Source organism: Phaenicophaeus curvirostris, unplaced genomic scaffold, assembly GCF_032191515.1.
Source record: "Phaenicophaeus curvirostris isolate KB17595 unplaced genomic scaffold, BPBGC_Pcur_1.0 scaffold_153, whole genome shotgun sequence".
Classification (NCBI taxonomy): Eukaryota; Metazoa; Chordata; class Aves; order Cuculiformes; family Cuculidae; genus Phaenicophaeus; species Phaenicophaeus curvirostris.
The window spans coordinates 145,454-169,986 of NW_027206773.1; the positions used below are offsets into that span (position 1 = coordinate 145,454).

Sequence of the window (24,533 nt, forward strand, 5' to 3'; positions counted from 1 at the left end):
GGAAGATGTGGATTTTGGGGTGCCGTTTCTTCTAGAAAAGCTTAGAAATGGGTGAATTCGGATTTTAGACTCCCCTCTTTCCCTGAAAATGCTCAGAAATGGGAAAATTCAGATTTCGAGGCTCCCCAGAATGCTCAGAAATGGGAAAGCGTGGATTATTTCAGTTCGCAGAATGCCCAGAAATGGGAAAATTTGGATTCTGGAGCTCCCTCTTTTGCAGAAAAAAACCCCTCAGAAACAGATAAATTTGGATTTCACCTCCCTTTTCTCTCAAAACTACTCCGAAATGTGCAAATCACGTTCCAGCGGGGCCTTCCCGAGCCGCCGCTGCTTCCCGGCCCGTTTCCTTTGCCTTTTTCTTGGCTTTTTGGGCAATTCCTTCATTATTTTCTCTCTCAGCAGCCCTGATCCAGCCGGGGCCCTGCACCTTCCCCCAGATCAGCCCTAAAATCGCTTCTTTCCAACTTTTTTCCTCCCCAGCACGGCCCTAATTCCCTTTTTTTTGGAACTATTCCTCCCCCCAGCAGCAAAAATAGTGATTTTTGTTAACCCTTCTCTCCCCAGAGCAGCCCTCAGTCCCATCTTTAACCTTTCTCCCTAGAGCAGGAGCCCGGTCTCGTCTGTCCATCTGTCTGTCCCCTTCCCAGCCGCGAGCCGGGCACCCGGGGCTCCCAAATTTGAGGTGAAATAACACTTTTTCCTCATTTTCCCAGGGGGTGGCCAACCGCTGTCCTCAAAACTTGTTGGTTCTGGGTCTTTTTGTTTTTCTTTTCTGTTTCCAGCCCATTCCAGCAGAAAATAACGGCATCACTGGGCGAAGGAGCAACCCACTGCTTCATTTTCCTTTCAAAAACGCTAAAATCAGGCAAAAAGTTGCCTTTTCCCACTGTGTCACCCGCCTTCCAGCTGGAAAACCTGCTAAAACCCCTCAAAATGCCCCAAACCAGCAGGTTTTCCACTGGTGGAGAACCACGCATTGCTCTTCCCCACTTCCCCTTCCTTTTCCTCCCCTTTTCCCCCTCCTTTCCCCCCTCCTCTCCCGCTTTCCCCCCTCCTCTCCCCCTTTTCCCCCCTCCTCTCCCCCTTTTCCCCCCTCCTCTCCCCCTTTCCCCCCTCCTCTCCCCTTCCCCCCTCCTCTCCCCCTTTCCCCCCTCCTCTCCCCCTTTCCCCCCTCCTCTCCCTCTTTTCCCCCCTCCTCTCCCCCTTTTCCCCCCTCCTCTCCCCCTTTTCCCCCCTCCTCTCCCCCTTTCCCCCCCTCCTCTCCCCCTTTTCCCCCCTCCTCTCCCCCGTTTCCCCCCTCCTCTCCCCCTTTTCCCCCCTCCTCTCCCCCTTTCCCCCCTCCTCTCCCCCTTTTCCCCCCTCCTCTCCCCCGTTTCCCCCCTCCTCTCCCCCTTTTCCCCCCTCCTCTCCCCCTTTCCCCCCTCCTCTCCCCCTTTCCCCCCTCCTCTCCCCCTTTCCCCCCCTCCTCTCCCCCTTTCCCCCCCTCCTCTCCCCCTTTCCCCCCCTCCTCTCCCCCTTTCCCCCCCTCCTCTCCCCCTTTCCCCCCCTCCTCTCCCCCTTTCCCCCCCTCCTCTCCCCCCTTTCCCCCCCTCCTCTCCCCCTTTCCCCCCCTCCTCTCCCCCTTTCCCCCCCTCCTCTCCCCCTTTTCCCCCTTCCTCTCCCCCTTTCCCCCCCTCCTCTCCCCCTTTTCCCCCCCTCCTCTCCCCCTTTCCCCCCCTCCTCTCCCCTTTCCCCCCCTCCTCTCCCCCTTTCCCCCCCCTCCTCTCCCCCTTTCCCCCCCTCCTCTCCCCCTTTTCCCCCCTCCTCTCCCCCTTTCTCTTCCCTCCTTCCCCCTTTCTCTTCCCTCCTTCCCCCTTTCTGTTCCCTCTTTCCCCCTTTTCCCCCCTCCTTCCCCCTTTCTCTTCCCTCTTCCCTCATTTTTGAGGCTGTTTCACCCTTTCCTTTGTTCAAACTCTTCCCTTCCCTCCCCTTTTTTCCAGAATCACTCCGCTTTTTTTTTTTTTTTATTACTTCCCCCATTTTTCCCACTTTTTCACCCTTTCTTTTCAATTTTCATCCATTCTTCCCTCTTTTTTTCCCCCTTTTCCTCCCCGGGAGCGGCTGCTCGGGGTGGGGGGCCGGTTTGTGTCTGGCAGCGCCTCCCCCCTCCCCGATCGGATCCTTCTCCGTGCGGGGAGCGGGAACGTCACGTGTGTGGAAAATTCTCGGCGATGCTTTCCCGTCCCGGCTCGGTTGTTTTGGAATTTGGGGCTGGAACGTGGGGACCCCGAAAAGGCAGGATGGGGGGGAGTGGGAAAACGCCAGGAAAGGGGGAAAGTCGGAGCAGGAAGCGGGAGAGCAGGATCAGACCCGACCAGGTGGGCTTGGCCGAGGCCACAAAAAGCGGAAAAAAGGGATTTGTCGGGGGGTCTGCGTCCTCGTTCCCATTTTCCGGCCTCGCTCCCAGGGTCGCGTGATCCCGGTGGTCCCGGCGTCCGGGCCTCCAGCAGGAAGGCCGGGGGATCCCTGGGTGGCGCGGAGCTCCGTGCGGGAGCTGCCAGCGGGTGATTTATGGGAACGGCGGCGACGCGGCCTGGCGGCGCCCGTGCCAGCGCCCGGCAGATGGGCCGCGGCAGCGCCTGCCAAAACCACCCAGGCCAAGCCCGGCCCTGACACCCGCCAAGGTGTCACGGCCCCGGCAGCCGCCCGCGGGGATTCTCCGGCACGGGAACGCCGGTGGCTCGCGGCCAAGGCCTCGCGAAGCCTCTGCCAGCGGCTGGGCACCGGCCCGGGGACACCGGGATTCCCTGCGGGAGCAGATGGGGAACCCTCCGCCGGGGTCAAGGAGGGATCCCGGGAAGGCTGCGATGGGGGTTGGACACGGGCCCGGGGACACCGGGATTCCCTGCGGGAGCAGATGGGGAGCCCGCTGCCAGGGGACACGAGCGTCAGCTGGAGCCCAGCGGCCGCGCCGAGCGCTCGGGGTCACCGAGGGGTTGGGAATGGTGTGATGGGGTCAGACTCCGTCCTGGGGACACCGAGGGCTCGGAATGGTGAGTCCTGGGGACACCGAGGGCTGGGAATGGTGTGTCCTGGGGACACCGAGGGCTCGGAATGGTGTGTCCTGGGGACACCGAGGGCTGGGAATGGTGTGATGGAGTTGGACACCGTCCTGGGGACACCGAGGGCTGGGAATGGTGAGTCCTGGGGACACCGAGGGCTCGGAATGGTGTGTCCTGGGGACACCGAGGGCTCGGAATGCTGTGCCAGGGTTGGACACCGTCCTGGGGACACCGAGGGCTCGGAATGGTGTGTCCTAGGGACACCAAGGGCTGGGAATGGTGTGTCCTGGGGACACCGAGGGCTCGGAATGGTGTGCTGGAGTTGGACACCGTCCTGGGGACACCGAGGGGTTGGGAATGGTGTGATGGGGTCAGACTCTGTCCTGGGGACACCGAGGGCTCGGAATGGTGTGTCCTGGGGACACTGAGGGCTGGGAATGGTGTGATGGAGTTGGACACCGTCCTGGGGACACGGAGGGCTTGGAATGGTGTGTCCTGGGGACACCGAGGGCTGGGAATGGTGTGATGGAGTTGGACACCATCCTGGGGACACCGAGGGCTCGGAATGGCGTGTCCTGGGGACACCGAGGGCTGGGAATGCTGTGCTGGAGTTGGACACCATCCTGGGGACACCGAGGGCTCGGAATGGCGTGTCCTGGGGACACCGAGGGCTCAGAATGCTGTGCTGGAGTTGGACACCGTCCTGGGGACACCGAGGGCTCGGAATGGTGTGTCCAGGGGACACTGAGGGCTCGGAATGGTGTGTCCTGGGGACACCGAGGGCTGGGAATGGTGGGATGGAGTTGGACACCGTCCTGGGGACACCGAGGGCTCGGAATGGTGTGTCCTGGGGACACCGAGGGCTGGGAATGCTGTGCTGGAGTTGGACACCGTCCTGGGGACACCGAGGGCTCGGAATGGTGTGTCCAGGGGACACTGAGGGCTCGGAATGGTGTGTCCTGGGGACACTGAGGGCTGGGAATGGTGTGATGGAGTTGGACACCGTCCTGGGGACACCGAGGGCTGGGAATGGTGTGTCCTGGGGACACTGAGGGCTCAGAATGGTGTGTCCTGGGGACACCGAGGGCTCGGAATGGTGTGTCCTGGGGACATCGAGGGCTCGGAATGCTGTGCCGGGGTTGGACACTGTCCTGGGGACACCGAGGGCTCGGAATGGTGTGTCCTAGGGACACTGAGGGCTTGGAATGCTCTGCCAGGGTTGGACACCATCCTGGGGACACCGAGGGCTGGGAACGCTGTGCCGGGGGTCAGACACCATCCTGGGGACGCCGAGTGTTGTTCCCTGTTGCCTCCGTCCCTCTGGCTCTGGCACAGCCGCTGCCACCCCTCCTGGTGTCCCCGTCCGCGCTCCGATGCTGCCACGTCCCTGTCTCATCCCCGCAGACGGCGACGCCGAGCTCCTGCGGGGCCTCGAGGGGGCTCTGGGGGTGAAGAAGAAGAAACGGGGGCCCCGGAAGCAGAAGGAAAACAAACCCGGAAAGCCACGGAAACGGAAAAAACTTGTGAGTTCCCTCGGGGTCCCTGGGCTGGGGGGTCTGGGGATGGGGGGCAGGGTCTTGGGGGAAAGCGAGGGGGGTCCTGGGGCAGCAGGTTGGGGTCCCAGGGTGGGTGGACGAGGTCAGGGGTGAATAGTGGGATTTAGGGATGACGGATCAAGTCTGGGGGCGACGGACGGAGTCTCAGAGCGGCTGATGGAGGCCTTGGGGTGACTGTTTGAGCTCGGGGCGGCGGATTGGGGTCCCGGGGCAGCAGATTGGGGTCCCGGGGTGGCAAATGGGGGTCCTGGGGAAGACAAGAGGGTGTTTCTGGGGTGGTGGGTGGGGGTCTCGGGGTGGCTGAGCCCCGGGCGCGTGTCGCAGGTGAGCGAGGATGAGCTGGAGTCGGAGCGCGAGGAATACCAGCGGGAGGAATACCGGGAGAAGTCGGAGAGCGGCGGCAGCGACTCCGGGGGCGGCGGCGCCAGGAAGCGGCGGCGGAAGCACCGGGAGAAGAAGGAGAAGAAAACAAAGAGGCGGAAAAAGACGGACGAGGAGGGGGGGCAGAAGGTCAAGGTACGGCCGGTGTCCGCGGGTGGCCCCGGGGGTCCCCACAGGTGACCTGACTCCTCCTCTCCTTCCCCATCCCGCTGCGTTTCTCTTCCTCCACCGTTCCCCATCCCGGTCTCGGCCGTGTCCCCCTCCCCGGCGCAGGCGGTGGAGCAGAAATCCTCGGCGCAGCTCCTGGGGGCCTGGGGGCTGGAGGACGTGGACCACGTCTTCACCGAGGAGGATTATCACACCCTCACCAACTACAAGGCCTTCAGCCAGTTCATGAGGTGGGGCTGGGGGGACACAACGGGGCCCTGGGGGGTCCTTTTAGGGCATCTTGGGGTGCTGGGTGACACCTAAGGGTGCTGGTGGGTCCCTCTGGGGGCTGCGGGGGGCACTTTAGAGGGATTGGAGGGGCACAACAGGGTCCTTGGGGGTCCGTCTGGGTGCTGGGGGCACCTCAGGGGGGTGAGGGGGGTCCTTTTAGGGCATCTTGAGGTGCTGGGGGGCACTTTAGGGTGCTGGTGGGTCCCTGTGGGTGCTGGGAGGGCACCTCAGGGGGATGAGGGGGGCGTCTTGGGGTCCTGGGGGGCACCTGTGGGTCCTGGGGGGTGCCTCAGAGTGCTGGTGGGGGTCCTTTTAGGGTATCTTGGAGTGCTGGGAGACACCTTGGGGTGCTGGGAGACACCTTAGGGTGCTGGTGGGTCCCTGTGGGTGCTGGGAGGGCTCCTCAGGGGGATGAGGGGGCACTTTGGGGTCCTGGAGGGCGCCTGAGGGCTCTGAAGGGCCCTCTGGGTGCTGCTGGGGGCACTTTAGAAGGATTGGGGGGGCACAACAGGGTCCTGGGGGGTCCGTCTGGGTGCTGGGGGCACCTCAGGGGGGTGAGGGGGTCACCTTGGGGTCCTGGGGGGCACCTGTGGGTCCTGGGGGGTGCCTCAGGGTGCTGGTGGGGGTCCTTTTAGGGCACCTGTGGGTGCTGGGGGACACCTGTGGGCTCTGGAGGGCCCTCTGGGTGCTGTGGGGGGCACTTTAGAAGGATTGGGGGGGCACAATGGGGTCTTAGGAGGCCCGTGTGGGTACTGGGGTGCACCTTGGGGTCCTCGGGGTGACCACGGGGGCACCTCGGGGTGCTGGAGGGGCCACAGGAGCACCTCGGGGTCCCATCCTGCCCCCCCCGTCTCCCCCGCCAGGCCCCTGATCGCCAAGAAGAACCCCAAAATCCCCATGTCGAAGATGATGACCATCCTGGGGGCCAAGTGGCGGGAGTTCAGTGCCAACAACCCCTTCAAAGGCTCCGCGGCCGCCGTAGCCGCCGCCGCCGCTGCCGCCGCCGCCGCCGTGGCCGAGCAGGTGTCCGCGGCCGTGGCCTCCGTGGCCCCCGAGGCGCCGCCCCCACCCCTGCGCAAGGCCAAGACCAAGGAGGGCAAAGGTGGGGGCTCGGGGGGGGGCTTTGGGGGTCCTCGGAGGGAGTTTGGGGGGCCCTAAGGAGTTCCGGGGGGGGTCCTGGGGTGGGTAGGGGTGTTCCCTACGGGTTGGGGGGCCCTGGGTGGGTCCTGAGGGCAGTTGAAGCGGGTCCTGGGGGGCCCTCAGGGTTTTCTGAGGGAGTTTGGGGGTCCTGGGGTGGGTTGGGGTGTTCCCTGGGGGCCGGGGGGTCTGGGAGCATCCTGTGGGGAGTTGGGGGGCCCTCAGGCTTTCCTGAGGGAGTCTGGGGGGCCCTGGTGGGGCTTTAGGGTTCCCTGGGGGGTCGGAGGATTGTGCAGGCAGTTGGGGGGGGCTTGGGGGGCACTGGGAGGATCTTGTAGACAGTTTTAGGGGATCCCTGGAGGGGTTTAGGGGTCCTTGGGGGGGTTGGGAGTCTCTGAGAGGATCCTGCAGGCAGTCTGAGGAGTTTGGGGAGGCCCTGGGAGGATCCTGTGAGCGGTTTGGGGGGCCCTGGGGTGGGCTGGGGGTCCCTAGGGGGACCCTGGGGGGGTTGGGGATCCCTGTGGGAGCTTTAGGAGTTATTTGGGTTCCCTGGAGGGATCCTGCAGGTGGTTTGGGGGGCCCTGTGGGGGGCGTTGGGGTCCCTAGGGGGATTCTGGGGGGTGTCCCTGGGGTCCCGCAGGTGCAGTGGGAGCCCCCCCCTGAATTCCGGGGTCCCCCCCGCAGGCCCCGGGCACAAGAAGCGGAGCAAGAGCCCGCGGGTGCCGGAGCTGAAGAGGAAGATGAAGGGGAGGAAGATGGCGCCGCTGAAGATCAAACTGGGAGTCCTGGGCGGGAAGAGGAAGAAGAGCAGCTCGGTGGGTCCCCTCCTGTCCCCGTGTCCCCTTGGTTCCAGGCACCTCCCGCTGTCGGGGTGTCACCCGGTGTCCCCGATGCCACCCGGTGTCACCCGCTGTCCCCACCAGAGCGAGGACGCCGGCGAGGTGGAGGAGGAGTCGGACGCCGAGAGCCCCGGGGTGCTGGGTGCCCCCCCTCGCCCCGACTCCACCCCGCGCCTCAAGAAGCTCAAGCGAGGCCGTCCGGGCCGCAAGAAGAAGAAGGGTGAGTGTCCCCGAGTGTCACCGGCCCCCGGGTGCCACCGCCTCGCCCTCCCCAGGCCCCGGGACGCTGGTGACGCCCCCGTCCCGTGCCCCCCTCTCTCCTTGCAGCCCCCTGCGCCGGCCTCAGCCGGGAACGTGGCCCCGTGGGGACGGGCCCCGCGCCCCCACACGGTGAGACCCCCCTCGCTGTCCCCACCTTGTCACCCGGGGGCCCCGAGCCCGTGGGGGCCCCCTCGGCGGGGGCCCCGCTCCCTCCCCTGTGTCGTGGTGGCATCTGGGGGCTCCGGGCCCTCGCTTCGTCCCCGCCACCCCAGCCCTGTTCCTGCTGCCTTTCCGGGGAATTCGGGGTCCCCATCCCCAGTTCTCCTATGTCCCCGTGTCCCCATACCCCTGTCCCCGTTCACAGTTCTCCTGTATCTCTGTCCCCCATCCCCAGTTCCCCCCGTGTCCCCATTCCCAGTTCTCCCATCCTCATCCTCAGTTCTCCCACGTCCCCATTCCCAGCTCTCCTGCGTCCCCATGTCCCCATTCCCAGCTCTCCTGTGTCCCCATGTCCCTATTCCCAGCTCTCCTATGTCCCCATGTCCCTATTCCCAGTTATCTTATGTCCCCGTGCCCCATTCCCAATTCTCCTATGTCCCCATGTCCCCATACTCCGTCACCCATTCCCAGTTCTCGTGTGTCCCATTCCCAGTTCTCATGTGTCCCCATGTCCCTATACCCCTGTCCTCATTCCCAGTATCCCCGTGTCCCATTCCCAGGTCTCGTATGTCCCCACATCCCCATACCCCTGTCCCCATTCCCAGCTCTCCTGTGTCCCCATGTCCCCATTCCCAGCTCTCCTGTGTCCCCATGTCCCCATTCCCAGCTCTCCCATGTCCCCATGTCCCCATTCCCAGTTCTCCCATGTCCCCATGTCCCCATTCCCAGTTCTCCCATGTCCCCATGTCCCCATTCCCAGTTCTCCCATGTCCCCCTGTCCCCATTCCCAGCTCTCCTATGTCCCCGTGTCCCCATTCCCAGCTCTCCTGTGTCCCCATGTCCCCATTCCCAGCTCTCCTATGTCCCCGTGTCCCCATTCCCAGCTCTCCTATATCCCCGTGTCCCCATTCCCAGCTCTCCTGTGTCCCCATGTCCCCATTCCCAGCTCTCCTATGTCCCCATGCCCCATTCCCAGCTCTCCTATGTCCCCATGCCCCATTCCCAGCTCTCCTGTGTCCCCGTGTCCCCATTCCCAGCTCTCCTGTGTCCCCGTGTCCCCATTCCCAGCTCTCCTACGTCCCCATGCCCCATTCCCAGTTCTCCTGTGTCCCCGTGCCCCATTCCCAGCTCTCCTGTGTCCCCATGCCCCATTCCCAGCTCTCCTGTGTCCCCATGTCCCCATTCCCAGCTCTCCTGTGTCCCCATGTCCCCATTCCCAGCTCTCCTATGTCCCCATGTCCCCATTCCCAGCTCTCCTGTGTCCCCGTGCCCCATTCCCAGCTCTCCTATGTCCCCATGTCCCCATTCCCAGCTCTCCTATGTCCCCCTGTCCCCATTCCCAGTACTCCCCCCCTCGTCCCCATTCCCCCGGTGTCCCCCGGTGTCCCGCGGTGTCCCCGTGCGCGCGGGTGGCAGCGTGGGGTGCGTGGCGTGTCCCCGCAGGGCCCGGCCCGGAGGAGGAGGGCGACGGCTACGAGACCGACCACCAGGACTACTGCGAGGTGTGCCAGCAGGGCGGGGAGATCATCCTGTGCGACACGTGCCCCCGCGCCTACCACCTCGTCTGCCTCGACCCCGAGCTCGACCGCGCGCCCGAGGGCCGCTGGAGCTGCCCCCACTGCGTGAGCGGCACCCCGGGGGGGGGCTGGCGGGGATTTGGGGGGTCCTGGGCCATCTGGGGGGTCCTATAGGCGTCCCCGGGGGGATTTGGGGGGTCCTGGGCCATCTGGGGGGTCCTACGGGCGTCCCTGGGGGGATTTGGGGGGTCCTACAGGCATCCCTAGGGGGGATTTGGGGGTCCTACAGGCGTCCCCAGGGGGATTTGGGGGGTCCTGGGCCATCTAGGGGGACCTACGGGCATCCCTGGAGGGATTTGGGGGTCCTACAGGTGTCCCCGGGGGGATTTGAGGGTTCCTGGGCCATCTGGGGGTTCCTACGGGCCTCCCTGGAGGGATCTGGGGGTTCCTACAGGCGTCCCTGGGGGGTTTGGGGGGTCCTGGGCCATGTGGGGGTTCCTACGGGCCTCCCTGGAGGGATCTGGGGGTTCCTACAGGCGTCCCTGGGGGGTTTGGGGGGTCCTGGGCCATGTGGGGGTTCCTACGGGCCTCCCTGGAGGGATCTGGGGGGTCCTACAGGCGTCCCTGGGGGGTTTGGGGGGTCCTGGGCCATGTGGGGGTTCCAACAGGTGTCCCTGGTGGGACCTGGGGGTTCCTACAGGCATCCCTGGGGGGTTTGGAGGTTCCTGGGGTATTTTGGGGTTCCGATAGGTGTCTCTGGAGAGGTTGGGGGTTCCTCGAGGGGATTTGAGGGTCTCTGGGGGTCTCTCAGGGCATCCCCAGGAGGGGTGGGGGTCCCCGGGTGCTGTTTTGGGTTCTCCTCAGGGGGTTTGGGGTCCCTGGGTGCTGTGTTGAGATCTCCCTAGAGGGTTTAGGGTCCCCGGGTGGTGTTTTGGGGTCTCCCCAGGAGGTTTGGGGTCCCTGGGTGCTGTTTTGGGGTCCCTGGGTGCTGTTTTGGTGTCTCCCCAGGAGGTTTGGGGTCCCTGGGTGCTGTTTTGGGGTCCCTGGGTGCTGTTTTGGGGTCTCCCTGAGGGATTTGGGGTCCCTGGGTGCTGTTTTGGGTTCTCCTCAGGGGGTTTGGGGTCCCTGGGTGCTGTTTTGGGTTCTCCTCAGGAGGTTTGGGGTCCCTGGGTGCTGTTTTGGGGTCCCTGGGTGCTGTTTTGGTGTCTCCCCAGGAGGTTTGGGGTCCCTGGGTGCTGTTTTGGGGGGTCCTTGGGATGTTTGGGGCCCCTGGGTGCTGTTTTGGGGTCCCCGGGTGCCGTTTCGGGGTCTCCCCGAGGAGATTGGGGGGTGCCTGACTCTGCGCCGTCGCTCAGGAGAAGGAGGGGGTGCAGTGGGAGGCGAAGGAGGAGGAAGAGGAGGAGGAGGAGGAGGAGGAAGAGGGCGAGAAGGAGGAGGAGGACGACCACATGGAGTATTGCCGGGTGTGCAAGGACGGGGGGGAGCTGCTCTGCTGCGACGCCTGCGTCTCCTCCTACCACATCCACTGCCTCAACCCGCCCCTGCCCGAGGTCCCCAACGGCGAGTGGCTCTGTCCCCGCTGCACGGTGAGGGGACACGGGGACCCGGGGGGGACACCCCAACCCTGCCCGGGGTCCCCAAGGGCGAGTGGCTCTGTCCCCGCTGCACGGTGAGGGGACACGGGGACCCGGGGGACACCTGGGGGACACCTGGGGGACACCCCAACCCTTCCCGGGGTCCCCAGCAGCGAGTGGCTCTGTCCCCGCTGCACGGTGAGGGGACATGGGGACCCGGGGGACACCTGGGGGACACCTGGGGGACACCTGGGGGACACCCCAACCCTTCCCGGGGTCCCCAGGGGCGAGTGGCTCTGTCCCCGCTGCACGGAGAGGGGACCCGGGGACCCGGGGGGGACACCCCAACCCTGCCCGGGGTCCCCAACGGCGAGTGGCTCTGTCCCCACTGCACGGTGAGGGGACACGGGGACCTGGGGGGGACCTAGGGGACACCTGGGGGACACCTCAACCCTGCCCGAGGTCCCCAAGGGCGAGTGGCTCTGTCCCCGCTGCACGGAGAGGGGACCCGGGGACCCGGGGGGGACACCCCAACCCTGCCCGGGGTCCCCAAGGGCGAGTGGCTCTGTCCCCGCTGCATGGTGAGGGGACCCGGGGACCTGGGGGGGACACCCCAACCCTGGTCGGAGGTGCTGGGGGGCCGGGGGGGCCGTGTCCCCGCTGTCCCCAACCCCTGTGTCCCCCCCCCCCCCCCCCGCAGTGCCCGGTGCTGAAGGGGCGGGTGCAGAAGATCCTGTACTGGCGGTGGGGGGAGCCGCCCCCCCCCGTGGCCGCGCCCCCCGGCGCCCCCCAAGCCGAGGGGCCCCCCCACGCGCTGCAGGGCCGCTCCGAGAGGGAGTTCTTCGTCAAGTGGGTCGGGCTCTCCTACTGGCACTGCTCCTGGATCAAGGAGCTGCAGGTACCCCGGGGGGGGCCAAACTGGGGGGGCAGGGGGGGGCACCCACCTCAAACCGGGGGCCCTCAAGCTCGGGGGGGGCTGAAATTGAGGAGCCTGAAACTTGGAGGGGAAGATCCGCCTCCTCCTGGGGGCCCTCAGGCTAGGGGGCCCCTAAAAATGGGGGGGGCCTAAAACTGGGGGGGGCCCATCCACCCCCTTTGGGGAGGGCCTGAAACCGGGGGCCCCTGTCAAACCCCTTGGAGGGCCCTGAAAGTGGAGGGGGGACCCCAAAACCGGGCTGTCTTGGTTGGGGGGGGAGCAATACTGGGGGATCCTGATATCCCTAACTTTGGGGGGGGCCTGGGGACTCCCCAGTATCCTCAGTTAGGGGATGAGGGGGTGTCTCTAGGCCTGGGGACTCCCAGTATCCCCAGTTAGGGGGTGAGGGGGTGTCTCTAGGTGTGGGGACACCCAGTATCCCCAGTTAGGGGGACATGGGAGGGTCTCTAGGCATGGGGACTCCCCAGTATCCCCAGTTAGGGGGACGTGGGAGGGTCTCTAGGCCTGGGGACACCCAGTATCCCCAGTTAGGGGGTGAGGGGGTGTCTCTAGGTCTGGGGACACCCAGTATCCCCAGTTAGGGGGTGAGGGGGTGTCTCTAGGCCTGGGGACACCCAGTATCCCCAGTTAGGGGGTGAGGGGGTGTCTCTAGGCCTGGGGACACCCAGTATCCCCAGTTAGGGGGCCTAGGGGGGTTCTCTAGGCTTGGGGACACCCAGTATCCCCAGTTAGGGGGACATGGGAGGGTCTCTAGGCCTGGGGACACCCAGTATGCCCAGTTAGGGGGACGTGGGAGGGTCTCTAGGCATGGGGACACCCAGTATCCCCAGTTGGGGGGTGAGGGGGTGTCTCTAGGCCTGGGGACACCCAGTATCCCCAGTTAGGGGGTGAGGGGGTGTCTCTAGGCCTGGGGACACCCAGTATCCCCAGTTAGGGGGACGTGGGAGGGTCTCAAGGCGTGGGGACTCCCCAGTATCCCCAGTTAGGGGGACGTGGGAGGGTCTCTAGGCCTGGGGACTCCCCAGTATCCCCAGTTAGGGGGTGAGGGGGTGTCTCTAGGCCTGGGGACACCCAGTATCCCCAGTTAGGGAGTGAGGGGGTGTCTCTAGGCTTGGGGACACCCAGTATCCCCAGTTAGGGGGTGAGGGGGTGTCTCTAGGCCTGGGGACACCCAGTATCCCCAGTTAGGGAGTGAGGGGGTGTCTCTAGGCTTGGGGACACCCAGTATCCCCAGTTAGGGGGTGAGGGGGTGTCTCTAGGCTTGGGGACACCCAGTATCTCCAGTTAGGGGGACATGGGAGGGTCTCTAGGCGTGGGGACTCCCCAGTATCCCCAGTTAGGGGGTGAGGGGGTGTCTCTAGGCGTGGGGACTCCCCAGTATCCCCAGTTAGGGGGCCTAGGGGGGTTCTCTAGGCCTGGGGACACCCAGTATCCCCAGTTAGGGGGTGAGGGGGTGTCTCTAGGCCTGGGGACACCCAGTATCCCCAGTTTGGGGGTGAGGGGGTGTCTCTAGGCCTGGGGACACCCAGTATCCCCAGCTTGGAGCCCCTGCCTTGGCGGGGGGGCCCCCGAACCCCCCATCCCTGGGGCGGGGGAGAGGAGCAGCCCCCCCCTCTCCTCCCCGGCTCCTTCTAGGAGCCCCTGGGGGTGCTTCTTCCCCTCCCTGCTAATTCGGGGTTCCCCCCGCGTCCCCCCCTGCAGCTGGAGATCTTCCACCTGGTGATGTACCGCAACTACCAGCGCAAGAACGACATGGACGAGCCGCCCCCCCTCGACTACGGCTCGGGGGACGACGACCCCAAGAGCGAGAAGCGGGGGGCCGGGGGGGACCCCCTTTTCGGGGGGATGGAGGAGCGGTTCTACCGCTACGGCATCAAACCCGAGTGGATGACGGTTCATCGCATCATCAACCACAGGTCGGGGGGCACCGCGGGGCTTGGGGACACCCCTGGGGACACCCCCAGGACACCCGTGGGGACACCGGGCACCCCTGGGGCCTCCCGGGGCTCCACACGGCTCCGGGGGACCCCGCAGCCCCCCCCGACTCGAGAGGGGACGGGGGATCCTTGGGGACAGCTCGGACGCTCCCAGGGCCTCTCAGGCCACCTGCGTCCTCGCTGTGTGTCCCTGGCCCCAGGTGACCTCCTGTCCCCTCCATGTCCCCAGGTGACCCTGTGTCCTCGTGTCCCTGTCCCCAAGTGACCCTGTCCCCTTCGCGTGTCCCTGGCCCCAGGTGACCCTGTGTCCCCAGGTGACCCCGTGTCCCCATGTCCAGCTGTGTCCCTGTCCCCAGGTGACCCCGTGTCCCCGTGTCCAGCTGTGTCCCTGTCCCCAGGTGACCCCATGTCCCCAGGTGACCCCGTGTCCCCGTGTCCAGCTGTGTCCCTGTCCCCAGGTGACCCCATGTCCCCAGGTGACCCCGTGTCCCCATGTCCAGCTGTGTCCCTGTCCCTAGGTGACCTCGTGTCCCCGTGTCCAGCTGTGTCCCTGTCCCTAGGTGACCTCGTGTCCCCGTGTCCAGCTGTGTCCCTGTCCCTAGGTGACCCCCTGTCCCTAGGTGACCCTGTGTCCCCGGGTGACCCCGTGTCCCCGTGTCCAGCTGTGTCCCTGTCCCTAGGTGACCCCGTGTCCCCAGGTGACCCCGTGTCCAGCTGTGTCCCTGTCCCTAGGTGACCCCGTGTCCCCAGGTGACCCCGTGTCCAGCTGTGTCCCTGTCCCCAGGTGACCCCGTGTCCCCAGGTGACCCCTGTGCTGGGCTGTCCCCAGCCTCTCCCCGATGGCGCCGGTGGCAGCAGGTGACCCCTGGTGGCACCTGGCCGCTCCTGCTGTCCCCCCACGGCGCCCGCTGTCCCCGTGTCCCCCCGTGCTGCCGGTGTCCCCGTGGTGCCCACGGTCCCTCGTGTCCCCGCTGTCCCCGCAGCGTGGACCGCAAGGGGCAGTACCACTACCTGGTCAAGTGGCGCGACCTGCCCTACGACCAGGCCACCTGGGAGGAGGACGACATGCCCATCCCCGACTACGACCTGCACAAGATGGCCTACTGGAAGCACCGGTAGGGGACACGGGGACACGGGGGGACAGGGGGACACGGCGGGGACAGGGGACATGGCAGGGACAGGGGGACATGGGGACGTGCCTGCTGGAAGCACCAGTGAGGGACACGGGGACATGGGGGGACAGGGGGACATGGGGATGTGCCTGCTGGAAGCACCAGTGAGGGACACGGGGACACAGGGGGTCGTGGGGACACAGGGGACACATGGAGGGACAGGGGGACATGGGGATGTGCCTACTGGAAGCACCAGTGAGGGACATGGGGACACAGGGGGGACATGGGGGGACAGGGGGACATGGGGATGTGCCTGCTGGAAGCACCAGTGAGGGACACGGGGACACAGGGGGGACAGGGGGGGACAGGGTGACATGGGGATGTGCCTGCTGGAAGCACCAGTGAGGGACATGGGGACACAGGGGGGACAGGGGGACATGGCAGGGACAGGGGGACATGCCTGCTGGAAGCACCAGTGAGGGACACGGGGACATGGGGGGACGGGGGGACATGGGGACGTGCCTACTGGAAGCACCGGTAGGGGACATGGGGACACGGGGGGACAGGGGGACACGGCAGGGACAGGGGGACATGGGGACATGCCTACTGGAAGCACCGGTAGGGGACATGGGGACACGGGGGGACAGGGGGACATGGCAGGGACAGGGGGACATGGGGACGTGCCTGCTGGAAGCACTAGTGAGGGACAGGGGGACATGGGGGGGACAGGGGGACATGGGGGGGACAGGGGGACGTGCCTGCTGGAAGCACCAGTGAGGGACAGGGGGGACAGGGGGACACGGGGGGTGACAGGGGACACGGAGACATGGGGGTGACATGCCTGCTGGAAGCAACAGGGAGGGACTGGGGACACGAGGGGGACATGAAGACATGGGGGGCACATGGGGACGTGCCTGCTGGAAGCACTGGGGAGGGACAGGGGGACATAGGGGTGACGTGTCCCCGTGTCCTCATGTCTGCACGTGTCCCCTGTCCCCTCCACGTTCCTGTGTCCCCTTGTATCCTCCTCCCCTTTGGTGTCCCCGTGTCCCCCTGTCCCCAGGGAGATGTTCATGGGGGAGGACCCGGCCCAGCCCCGGCGCTACAAGAAGAAGAAGAAGGAGATGCCGGGGGACGAACCCCCCGACTCCCCCACGAACGACGTGAGTCCCCCTGGGTCACCCCAGAATCCTCGTCCCCAGAAGCTTCAGACCCCCCCAAACTCCTGGGTTGCCCCCCCCAAGCACCAGGGTCCCCCCAAACCTGGGTCCCCACCCAGATTCCCTGTTACCCCCAAACTCCTGTGTCCCCCAGAAGCCTAGGACCCCCCCAAACTCCTAATTTCCACCCTGGACCCCCCGATTCCCCTGAACTCCCGAGCCCCCCAGTCCCCCCGGAGACCCCCAGAATCCTCAATCCCCCCAAAACCCGCATCCTACCCGAGGAGCCGGGTCCCCCAGCACCTCCAGGGCCCGGGGGGTTCATCTCCCCCCCACCCGAAACCCCAAATCTCCCCGGGAGCGGGGTTCCCCGAGCCGTCCGAGCGCTTTGTTCCCGCGGGGGGGTCCTCGGGGGGCCCCGGTTGTCCCCTCACGGGGTCCCGCGGCTCCGTCCCCGCAGCCGACGGTGAAGTACGAGACGCAGCCGCGGTTCATCACGGCGACGGGCGGCACGTTGCACCTGTACCAGCTGGAGGGGCTGAACTGGCTGCGCTTCTCGTGGGCCCAGAGCACCGACACCATCCTGGCCGACGAGATGGGGCTGGGCAAGACCATCCAGACCATCGTCTTCCTCTACTCGCTCTACAAGGAGGTGAGGGACGCGCCCGATGCCACCTGCTGGGCCCCCAGTGGCACCTGCTGGGCCCCCAGTGGCACCTACTGGGCCCCCAGTGGCACCCGCTGGGCTCCCAGTATCACGAGTGTGGCCCTGGTGCCTCCCCCTTGGTCCCTGGTGCCCCCTCCATGACCTCTGGTGTCACCTACTGGGCTCCCAGTGTCACCAGTGTGGCCCTGGTGTCACCTACTGGGCTCCCAGTGTCACCAGTGTGGCCCTGGTGTCACCTACTGGGCTCCCAGTGTCACCAGTGTGGCCCTAGTGCCTCCCCCTTGGCCCCTGGTGTCACCTACTGGGCTCCCAGTGTCACCAGTGTGGCCCTGGTGTCACCTACTGGGCTCCCAGTGGCACCAGTGTGGCCCTGGTGTCACCTACTGGGCTCCCAGTGTCACCAGTGTAGCCCTGGTGCCTCCCCCATGGCCTCTGGTGTCACCTACTGGGCTCCCAGTGTCACCAGTGTGGCCCTGGTGTCACCTACTGGGCTCCCAGTGTCACCAGTGTGGCCCTGGTGTCACCTACTGGGCTCCCAGTGGCACCAGCGTGGCCCTGGTGTCACCTACTGGGCTCCCAGTGGCACCTACAAACCTCCCAGTGTCACCAGTGTGGCCCTAGTGCCTCCCCCTTGGTCCCTGGTGCCCCCTCCATGGCCTCTGGTGTCACCTACTGGGCTCCCAGTGTCACCAGTGTGGCCCTGGTGCCTCCCCCATGGCCTCTGGTGTCACCTACTGGGCCCCCAGTGTCACCAGTGTGGCCCTGGTGTCACCTACTGGGCTCCCAGTGTCAACAGTGTGGCCCTGGTGTCACCTACTGGGCCCCCAGTGTCACTAGTGTGGCCCTGGTGTCACCTACTGGGCTCCCAGTGTCACCAGTGTAGCCCTAGTGCCTCCCCCTTGGCCCCTGGTGTCACCTACTGGGCTCCTGGTGTCACCTACTGGGCTCCCAGTGGCACCAGTGTGGCCCTGGTGTCACCTACTGGGCCCCCAGTGGCACCAGCGTGGCCCTGGTGTCACCTACTGGGCTCCCAGTGGCACCTACAAACCTCCCAGTGTCACCAGTGTGGCCCTAGTGCCTCCCCCTTGGTCCCTGGTGCCCCCTCCATGGCCTCTGGTGTCACCTACTGGGCTCCCAGTGTCACCAGTGTGGCCCTGGTGTCACCTACTGGGCTCCCGGTGTCACCAGTGTGGCCCTGGTGTCACCTACTGGGCCCCCAGTGTCACCAGTGTGGCCCTGGTGTCACCTACTGGGCTCCCAGTGGCACCAGTGTGGCCCTGGTGTCACCTACTGGGCTCCCAGTGGCACCAGTGTGGCCCTGGTGTCACCTACTGGGCTTCCAGTGGCACCTACAAACCTCCCAGTGTCACCAGTGTGGCCCTAGTGCCTCCCCCTTGGTCCCTGGTGCCCCCTCCATGGCCTCTGGTGTCACCTACTGGGCTCCCAGTGTCACCAGTGTGGCCCTGGTGCCACCCACATGGCCTCTGGTGTCACCTACTGGGCTCCCAGTGGTCACCAGTGTGGCCCTGGTGTCACCTACTGGGCTCCCAGTGTCACCAGTGTGGCCCTAGTGCCTCCCCCTTGGTCCCTGGTGCCCCCTCCATGGCCTCTGGTGTCACCTACTGGGCTCCCAGTGGCACCAGTGTAGCCCTAGTGCCTTCCCTTGCCCTCTGGTGTCACTTACTGGGCTCCCAGTGTCACCAGTGTGGCCCTGGTGTCACCTACTGGACTCCCAGTGTCACCAGTGTGGCCCTGGTGCCTCCCCCTTGGCCTCTGGTGTCACCTACTGGGCTCCCAGTGTCACCAGTGTGGCCCTGGTGTCACCTACTGGGCTCCCAGTGGCACCAGTGTGGCCCTGGTGTCACCTACTGGGCTCCCAGTGGCACCTACAAACCTCCCAGTGTCACCAGTGTGGCCCTAGTGCCTCCCCCTTGGTCCCTGGTGCCCCCTCCATGGCCTCTGGTGTCACCTACTGGGCTCCCAGTGTCACCAGTGTAGCCCTGGTGCCTCCCCCTTGCCCTCTGGTGTCACCTACTGGGCTCCCAGTGTCACTAGTGTGGCCCTGGTGTCACCTACTGGGCTCCCAGTGTCACCAGTGTGGCCCTGGTGTCACCTACTGGGCTCCCAGTGTCACCAGTGTAGCCCTGGTGCCTCCCCCATGGCCTCTGGTGTCACCTACTGGGCTCCCAGTGTCACCAGTGTGGCCCTGGTGCCTCCCCCTTGGCCTCTGGTGTCACCTACTGGGCCCCCAGTGGCACCAGTGCAGCCCTGGTGTCACCTACTGGGCTCCCAGTGGCACCTACAAACCTCCCAGTGTCACCAGTGTGGCCCTAGTGCCTCCCCCTTGGTCCCTGGTGCCCCCTCCATGGCCTCTGGTGTCACCTACTGGGCTCCCAGTGTCACCAGTGTGGCCCTGGTGCCTCCCCCTTGGCCTCTGGTGTCACCTACTGGGCCCCCAGTGTCACCAGTGTGGCCCTGGTGTCACCTACTGGGCTCCCAGTGGCACCAGTGTGGCCCTGGTGTCACCTACTGGGCTCCCAGTGGCACCTACAAACCTCCCAGTGTCACCAGTGTGGCCCTAGTGCCTCCCCCTTGGTCCCTGGTGCCCCCTCCATGGCCTCTGGTGTCACCTACTGGGCTCCCAGTGTCACCAGTGTGGCCCTGGTGCCTCCCCCTTACCCTCTGGTGTCACCTACTGGGCTCCCAGTGTCACCAGTGTGGCCCTGGTGTCACCTACTGGGCTCCCAGTGTCACCAGTGTGGCCCTAGTGCCTCCCCCTTGGCCCCTGGTGTCACCTACTGGGCTCCCAGTGTCACCAGTGTGGCCCTAGTGCCTCCCCCTTGCCCTCTGGTGTCACCTACTGGGCTCCCAGTGGTCACCAGTGTGGCCCTGGTGTCACCTACTGGGCTCCCAGTGTCACCAGTGTGGCCCTGGTGCCTCCCCCTTGGCCCCTGGTGTCACCTACTGGTCTCCCAGTGGTCACCAGTGTGGCCCTGGTGTCACCTACTGGGCTCCCAGTGTCACCAGTGTGGCCCTGGTGTCACCTACTGGGCTCCCAGTGTCACCAGTGTGGCCCTGGTGCCTCCCCCTTGCCCTCTGGTGTCACCTACTGGGCCCCCAGTGTCACCAGTGTGGCCCTGGTGTCACCTACTGGGCTCCCAGTGTCACCAGTGTGGCCCTGGTGCCTCCCCCTTGCCCTCTGGTGTCACCTACTGGGCTCCCAGTGGCACCAGTGTGGCCCTGGTGTCACCTACTGGGCTCCCAGTGGCACCAGTGTGGCCCTGGTGTCACCTACTGGGCTCCCAGTGGCACCAGTGTGGCCCTGGTGTCACCTACTGGGCTCCCAGTGGCACCAGTGTGGCCCTGGTGTCACCTACTGGGCTCCCAGTGGCACCAGTGTGGCCCTGGTGTCACCTACTGGGCTCCCAGTGGCACCTACAAACCTCCCAGTGTCACCAGTGTGGCCCTAGTGCCTCCGCCTTGGTCCCTGGTGCCCCCTCCGTGGCCTCTGGTGTCACCTACTGGGCTCCCAGTGTCACCAGTGTGGCCCTGGTGCCTCCCCCATGGCCTCTGGTGTCACCTACTGGGCTCCCAGTGTCACCAGTGTGGCCCTGGTGTCACCTACTGGGCTCCCAGTGTCACCAGTGTAGCCCTGGTGCCTCCCCCTTGCCCTCTGGTGTCACCTACTGGGCTCCCAGTGTCACAAGTGTGGCCCTGGTGTCACCTACTGGGCTCCCAGTGGCACCTACAAACCTCCCAGTGTCACCAGTGTGGCCCTAGTGCCTCCCCCTTGGTCCCTGGTGCCCCCTCCATGGCCTCTGGTGTCACCTACTGGGCTCCCAGTATCACCAGTGTGGCCCTGGTGTCACCTACTGGGCTCCCAGTGTCACCAGTGTGGCCCTGGTGTCACCTACTGGGCTCCCAGTGTCACCAGTGTGGCCCTGGTGGCACCTACTGGGCTCCCAGTGGCACCTACAAACCAATCAGTGTCACCAGTGTGGCCCTAGTGCCTCCCCCTTGGTCCCTGGTGCCCCCTCCATGGCCTCTGGTGTCACCTACTGGGCTCCCAGTGTCACCAGTGTGGCCCTGGTGCCTCCCCCATGGCCTCTCGTGTCACCTACTGGGCTCCCAGTGGCACCAGTGTGGCCCTGGTGTCACCTACTGGGCTCCCAGTGGCACCAGTGTGGCCCTGGTGTCACCTACTGGGCTCCCAGTGGCACCTACAAACCTCCCAGTGTCACCAGTGTGGCCCTAGCGCCTCCCCCTTGGTCCCTGGTGTCACCTACTGGGCTCCCAGTGTCACCAGTGTAGCCCTGGTGCCTCCCCCATGGCCTCTGGTGTCACCTACTGGGCTCCCAGTGTCACCAGTGTGGCCCTGGTGCCTCCCCTATGGCCTCTGGTGTCACCTACTGGGCTCCCAGTGGCACCAGTGTGGCCCTGGTGTCACCTACTGGGCTCCCAGTGGCACCTACAAACCTCCCAGTGTCACCAGTGTGGCCCTAGTGCCTCCCCCTTGGTCCCTGGTGCCCCCTCCATGGCCTCTGGTGTCACCTACTGGGCTCCCAGTGTCACCAGTGTGGCCCTGGTGCCTCCCCCTTGCCCTCTGGTGTCACCTACTGGGCTCCCAGTGTCACAAGTGTGGCCCTGGTGGCACCTACTGGACTCCCAGTGGCACCAGTGTGGCCCTGGTGTCACCTACTGGGCCCCCAGTGTCACCAGTGTGGCCCTGGTGCCTCCCCCATGGCCTCTGGTGTCACCTACTGGGCTCCCAGTGGCACCAGTGTGGCCCTGGTGTCACCTACTGGGCTCCCAGTGTCACCAGTGTGGCCCTGGTGCCTCCCCCATGGCCTCTGGTGTCACCTACTGGGCTCCCAGTGTCACCAGTGTGGCCCTGGTGGCACCCGCTGGGCCCCCGGTGTCACCCACCTGGCCCTGGTGTCCCCAGCCTGTCTCAGACTGTCCCCATGTCCCGTTCTGTCCCCACGGCCCCATCCCCAAGGGCCCTGTCCCCATGTCCCTGTGTTCCCAAGGCCCCATCCCACCCCTCGCTGCCCCCTCCCCCGTGTCACACTGTTCCTGTGTCCCCAAGTGACGCGCTGTCCCCCAGGGCCACACCAAGGGCCCCGTCCCTGTGTCCCCATGTCCCCAAGGGCCCTGCCCCTGTGTCCCCGTGTCCCCAAGGGCCCTCCCCGTGTCCCCGAGTGACGCGCTGTCCCCCAGGGCCACACCAAGGGCCCTGTCCCTGTGTCCCCGTGTCCCCAAGGGCCCTGTCCCCGTGTCCCCAAGGGCCCCCCCGTGTCCCCGAGTGACGCGCTGTCCCCCAGGGCCACACCAAGGGCCCGTTCCTCGTCAGCGCCCCGCTCTCCACCATCATCAACTGGGAGCGCGAGTTCCAGATGTGGGCCCCGGCCTTCTACGTCGTCACCTACACGGGGGACAAGGACAGCCGGGCCATCATCCGCGAGAACGAGTTCTCCTTCGACGACAACGCCATGAAGGGCGGCAAGAAGGCCTTCAAGATGAAGGTGAGGCCTGCGGGGGGGCCTCTCGGGGTTCGGGGGGGGCTCCTGGAGGCCGGGGTGCGCTTTGGGGTGCTGGGGAATCGGGGGGACTCAGACTTCGGGGTCCTGGGGAGTTGGGGTGGTGAGTTTGGGGGTCCTGGGGGGTCAGGGGATGGGTTTAGGGGTCCTGGGGGGTCAGAATGGTGGGTTTGGGGTGCTGGGGAATTGGGGGGACTCAGACTTTGGGGTCGTGGGGGGCCAGGGGGGTGGGTTTGGGGGTCCTGGGGAATCGGGGTGACTCAGACTTTGGGGTCGTGGGGGGCCAGGGTGGTGGGTTTGGGGTGCTGGGGAATTGGGGGGACTCAGACTTTGGGGTCCTGGGGAGTTGGGGTGGTGAGTTTGGGGGTGCTGGGGGGTCAGGGGGTGGGTTTAGGGGTCCTGGGGGGTCAGAATGGTGGGTTTGGGGTGCTGGGGAATTGGGGAGACTCAGACTTTGGGGTCCGGGGGGGTCAGGGGGGGGTGGGTTTGGGGTGCTGGGGAATCGGGGTGACTCAGACTTTGGGGTCGTGGGGGGCCAGGGTGGTGGGTTTGGGGTGCTGGGGAATTGGGGGGACTCAGACTTTGGGGTTGTGGGGAGTTGGGGTGGTGAGTTTGGGGGTCCTGGGGGGTCAGGGGATGGGTTTAGGGGTCCTGGGGGGTCAGAATGGTGGGTTTGGGGTGCTGGGGAATTGGGGAGACTCAGACTTTGGGGTCCGGGGGGGTCGGGGGGGGTGGGTTTGGGGTGCTGGGGAATTGGGGGGACTCAGACTTTGGGGTCAGGGGGGTGGGTTTGGGGTGCTGGGGAATTGGGGGGACTCAGACTTTGGGGTCCGGGGGGGTCAGTGGTGTGGGTTTGGGGGTCCTGGGGGGTCAGGGGATGGGTTTAGGGGTCCTGGGGGGTCAGAATGGTGGGTTTGGGGTGCTGGGGAATTGGGGAGACTCAGACTTTGGGGTCCTGGGGGGTCAGGGGGGTGGGTTTAGGGGTGCAGGGATCAGGGTCTCCTGGCTGTTAGGGTCCTGGGGAGTTGGGGTGGTGGGTTTGGGGGTGCAGGAGTCAGGATGGTGGGTTTAGGGGTGCCAGGGTCGGGTTGGTGGGTTTGGGGGTGCAGGGGTCGGGGTCTCCTGGCTGTTGGGGTCCTGGGGGATAGGGGTGACCCAGATTTTGGGGTCCTTGGGGGGTTTGGAGGGGCAGGAGTCCAAATGGTGGGTTTGGGGGTCCTGGGGGGTCGGGTTGGTGGGGTTTGGGGGTGCAGGGGTCGGAGTCTCGTGGCTGTTGGGGTCCTGGGGGGTGGGTTTGGGGGTGCAGGGGTCGGAGCCTCCTGGCGGTTGGGGTCCGGGGGGGGGGCATGGGGGTGCTGGGGTGGGTTTTTGGGGTCCCCGCGGTGCTGACGGCCGCGGCAGCGGGAGGCGCAGGTGAAGTTCCACGTGCTGCTGACGTCCTACGAGCTCATCACCATCGACCAGGCCGCGCTCGGCTCCATCCGCTGGGCCTGCCTCGTGGTGGACGAGGCCCACCGGCTCAAGAACAACCAGTCCAAGGTGCCGCAGGCTGGGGGCTACTGGTCAGGGGGGCCTGGGGGTGCCCTGGTGGCCCTGGGGGTCTCTCCCGGGGTCGGTGGGTGACGTGTCCCCCCCCCCAACCCCCAGTTTTTCCGGGTGCTGAACGGGTACAAGATCGAGCACAAGCTGCTGCTGACGGGGACGCCGCTTCAGAACAACCTGGAGGAGCTTTTCCACCTGCTCAACTTCCTCACGCCCGAGCGCTTCAAGTAGGGCACCTCCTGTCCCCTCCTGTCCCCTTCCATCCATCCTTGTCCCCGTGTCCCCTCTCCTGGGGTCTCCTCCGTCCTCTCCCATGTCACCCCCACGTGTCCCTGCGTCCCTCAATCCCCCCCGCCCCGATGTCACATCGTCCCCCCCGCCATGTCCAGCAACCTGGAGGGTTTCCTGGAGGAGTTTGCCGACATCTCCAAGGAGGATCAGATCAAGAAGCTCCACGACCTGCTGGGGCCCCACATGCTGCGGCGCCTCAAGGCCGACGTCTTCAAGAACATGCCGGCCAAGACCGAGCTGATCGTCCGCGTGGAGCTCAGCCCCATGCAGAAGTACGGGGGGGTCTGGAGGGGTTTGGGGTTCTCCAGAGGGATCGGAACGGCTTGGATCCATGGATCTGCTGGAGGGGTTTGAGGTTCTCCAGAGGGATCTCAGCTGGTTGGATCCATGGATCTGCTGGAGGGGTTTGAGGTTCTCCAGGGGGATCTCAACCACTTGGATCCA

General features: G+C 65.8%; 1 protein-coding gene across 1 annotated transcript in view; it reads left to right on the forward strand.

Moving 5' to 3' along the window:
• The first annotated feature begins 4,399 nt into the window (after window positions 1-4,399).
• CHD3 (chromodomain helicase DNA binding protein 3) overlaps window positions 4,400-24,533 on the forward strand; it is a 39,233-nt gene continuing 19,099 nt past the window's right edge. The window contains 18 exon segments of the mRNA XM_069882472.1: window positions 4,400-4,564; window positions 4,922-5,113; window positions 5,252-5,376; window positions 6,280-6,518; window positions 7,238-7,368; window positions 7,477-7,612; window positions 7,720-7,782; window positions 9,256-9,434; window positions 10,685-10,915; window positions 11,604-11,801; window positions 13,542-13,756; window positions 14,761-14,892; window positions 15,953-16,052; window positions 16,510-16,701; window positions 22,041-22,241; window positions 23,658-23,795; window positions 23,904-24,025; window positions 24,188-24,361. Coding sequence (XP_069738573.1) covers window positions 4,415-4,564; window positions 4,922-5,113; window positions 5,252-5,376; window positions 6,280-6,518; window positions 7,238-7,368; window positions 7,477-7,612; window positions 7,720-7,782; window positions 9,256-9,434; window positions 10,685-10,915; window positions 11,604-11,801; window positions 13,542-13,756; window positions 14,761-14,892; window positions 15,953-16,052; window positions 16,510-16,701; window positions 22,041-22,241; window positions 23,658-23,795; window positions 23,904-24,025; window positions 24,188-24,361 — 2,918 coding nt within the window. The 5' untranslated portion in view covers window positions 4,400-4,414.